This window comes from Panicum virgatum, chromosome 6N (assembly GCF_016808335.1).
Source record: "Panicum virgatum strain AP13 chromosome 6N, P.virgatum_v5, whole genome shotgun sequence".
NCBI lineage: Eukaryota > Viridiplantae > Streptophyta > Magnoliopsida > Poales > Poaceae > Panicum > Panicum virgatum.
The window spans coordinates 51,270,458-51,272,598 of record NC_053150.1 but is presented as its reverse complement, the minus strand read 5'-3'; the positions used below and the strand labels follow the sequence as shown (position 1 = coordinate 51,272,598).

The following is a 2,141-nucleotide window of genomic DNA, read 5'->3' as shown; positions in this document are numbered from 1 at the left end:
GTCGGTGTCCGTCCCGTCCATGCAATGCAACGTGGTCCGCGGCGCCGCAAGCTCGGCGGCGTGCGCGAGAGCGACGGCGGCTCGCGTGGATTGTTTAATCGCCTCGCTCGGCCCACCCGCCGGTCCACGGCCGGGGAGGCGGCACGTCGAGCGCCGCGACAAACCACGCTTTCCGCCGTCGCTGTCGCCGCCCATCCCCACCTCCACCTCCACCTCCACCTTCCCTGCCGCCGGTCGAGCGGTCGACGACTGGCTGACGGATTTCCTTTTCCTCTCCTCACGGTGGCCCCGGTGTGGCTTGTGTTGGGCCGGGCGGGCCTTTTTCTTTCCTCACGGGGCCTCCTAGGCCCACGCGAGCGCCGCCGGGCCATGGGCCGGAAGAAGTCCGCCGCCGCTGGATGGCACCAGGCCCATCGATCGTAGAAAAGGCCCCCTCGCAAGCAAAAGGAGTTGGAATCCCACTGCTACTCGATCGACTTTTGCTTTCTTTTCCGTTTCTTTTTTTCGCAAGGAACATCATCATCGTTCGTGCTTCGTCCTGACAACGCGGGATCGGCGAAGGAGAAGACCGCGGTCGTCGGTATCACGTCCATGGCGCCGCCGCGGGGCGGCTTGAAGGGTTCCTACAGGCAGAGGAAGAAAGCCATGGCGCCGGCACCCGCCAGAAAGAAACCCAAGAACGCCCAGCCGCCGCAGCAGGGAGGAGATGTAGGTAGGTAGCAGGCACGCGCCCGGCCGCGCGTCGCCGTCGTCTCGATCTATATCCCATAGCTAATTGTACACAGCGTATATGAATACGTACAAATAAATCCTGTGGTATCTTGACATGGAAGAGGCGGAGCACGGCGCCGACGCCGAGGTAGAGGAGGAGGAGGAGGCGCTGCGGCAGTTCGACATGGACACGTCCTACGGCCCGTGCATCGGCATCACGAGGCTCCGGCGGTGGGAGCGCGCCGCCGCGATGGGCCTGCGCCCGCCACCGCGCGTCCGCGACCTCGTCCTGCGGCGCCACCGTAACGGCGACGGCCCCTCCTCCTCCCTCCTGCTTCCCAATAAGAAGAACAGCGACAGCTCGTCCCAGCAGCAGCAGCAGCAGCTCGACGAGTGCATCTGGGCAGGCAAGGTCTAGCACCTACCAGTAAAGATCGACCCAGACAGTCTGGGGCAGATTGATGTCTAATCTTTTTACTTCAGTCCAATCGAATTTGAGGTCTGCAGCATCGAAGGCGAGCCACTGGAGCATCCTTGTGAATTAATTATGGAAAATTTTCAAATTATAAATCAATTTAGTGTTTTGATTTTAGTTATGTTTCATTAGTCTGTACTTTAGGCTTGAAAAAAGTTTATCCTTCCAAATTGATGAATACCCATACTTCAATTCCTGGGCCCGTCCCTGCTCTGGCTGCGTGTGCGATCCACCGCCAACACTGGCCGGATCCATCCGGATGTACATGCTGCACAACAAGGAAAGCCTAGCTAGCCCTTGCGTTTATAGGAAAACTACTACTACTGTTGTTGTTGGGGGTGCGATCATTACACCGACTGCTAGTACTACCTTGCTTCTCAACTACCCTTTTTGTTCTGAAAAAAAACGATGCAAATAATATTACTGTATATCATACTGTTTGTGACCCCTATGATGATGATTGATGATAATAACAGTATGTGGCCCATTAACAGTACCGCATGTGGTTAAATTAATTAATCCGCATGTGTTTCTTACCTATCACCACTATATTCGAAACGAAAGGGCCTGGATCCAATCATCAAAATGAATAGACTAGAGTTTTTTTTTTTGCTGAGATGTTTCTGAATATATTAGAATTGATAGACACTCCTCTGATCGCAATGACAAATTAATAAATCTGATGGGGGTAGACGATATATAGTATTTCGGCAAACTAATTAATAACTCTTAACACAAATCATAAGGATACCAGCTAAGCTGCTGAGAAAAAAAATCATGTTCATAGACGTCGAAAGGGCAGTAGAAGGTACCACCAAGTTAATTAGTTACAATTTTGGTATTTGGTTATGCCATCTAAGCCCCTAATGACAGTTTTTTCTAGAAAAAAATTCTACTTTCTTTCCTCTAAACTACTCCTAAATGGTATTTGGTTGGCCGCATCACCCAGACCTGC

The 2,141-nt window shown here is 52.5% G+C and overlaps 1 protein-coding gene across 1 annotated transcript; it reads left to right on the top strand.

Annotated features, from left to right (window-relative positions):
- Positions 1-591: 591 nt before the first annotated feature.
- On the top strand, positions 592-1,220 carry LOC120678304 (DNA polymerase delta subunit 4-like). The gene is made up of 2 exons (XM_039959431.1): positions 592-712; positions 834-1,220. Exons 1-2 carry the CDS (start codon positions 592-594, stop codon positions 1,127-1,129), a joined length of 417 nt encoding a protein of 138 aa, XP_039815365.1. The 3' UTR covers positions 1,130-1,220.
- Positions 1,221-2,141: the final 921 nt, after the last annotated feature.

Bases quoted from the DNA above. Each gene is read 5' to 3' on its own strand.
- LOC120678304 (XM_039959431.1), top strand. From the start codon at position 592: ATGGCGCCGCCGCGGGGCGGCTTGAAGGGTTCCTACAGGCAGAGGAAG. The intron at 713-833 runs GTAGGTAGCAGG...TTGACATGGAAG, and splicing joins GCAGCAGGGAGGAGATGTAG to AGGCGGAGCACGGCGCCGAC.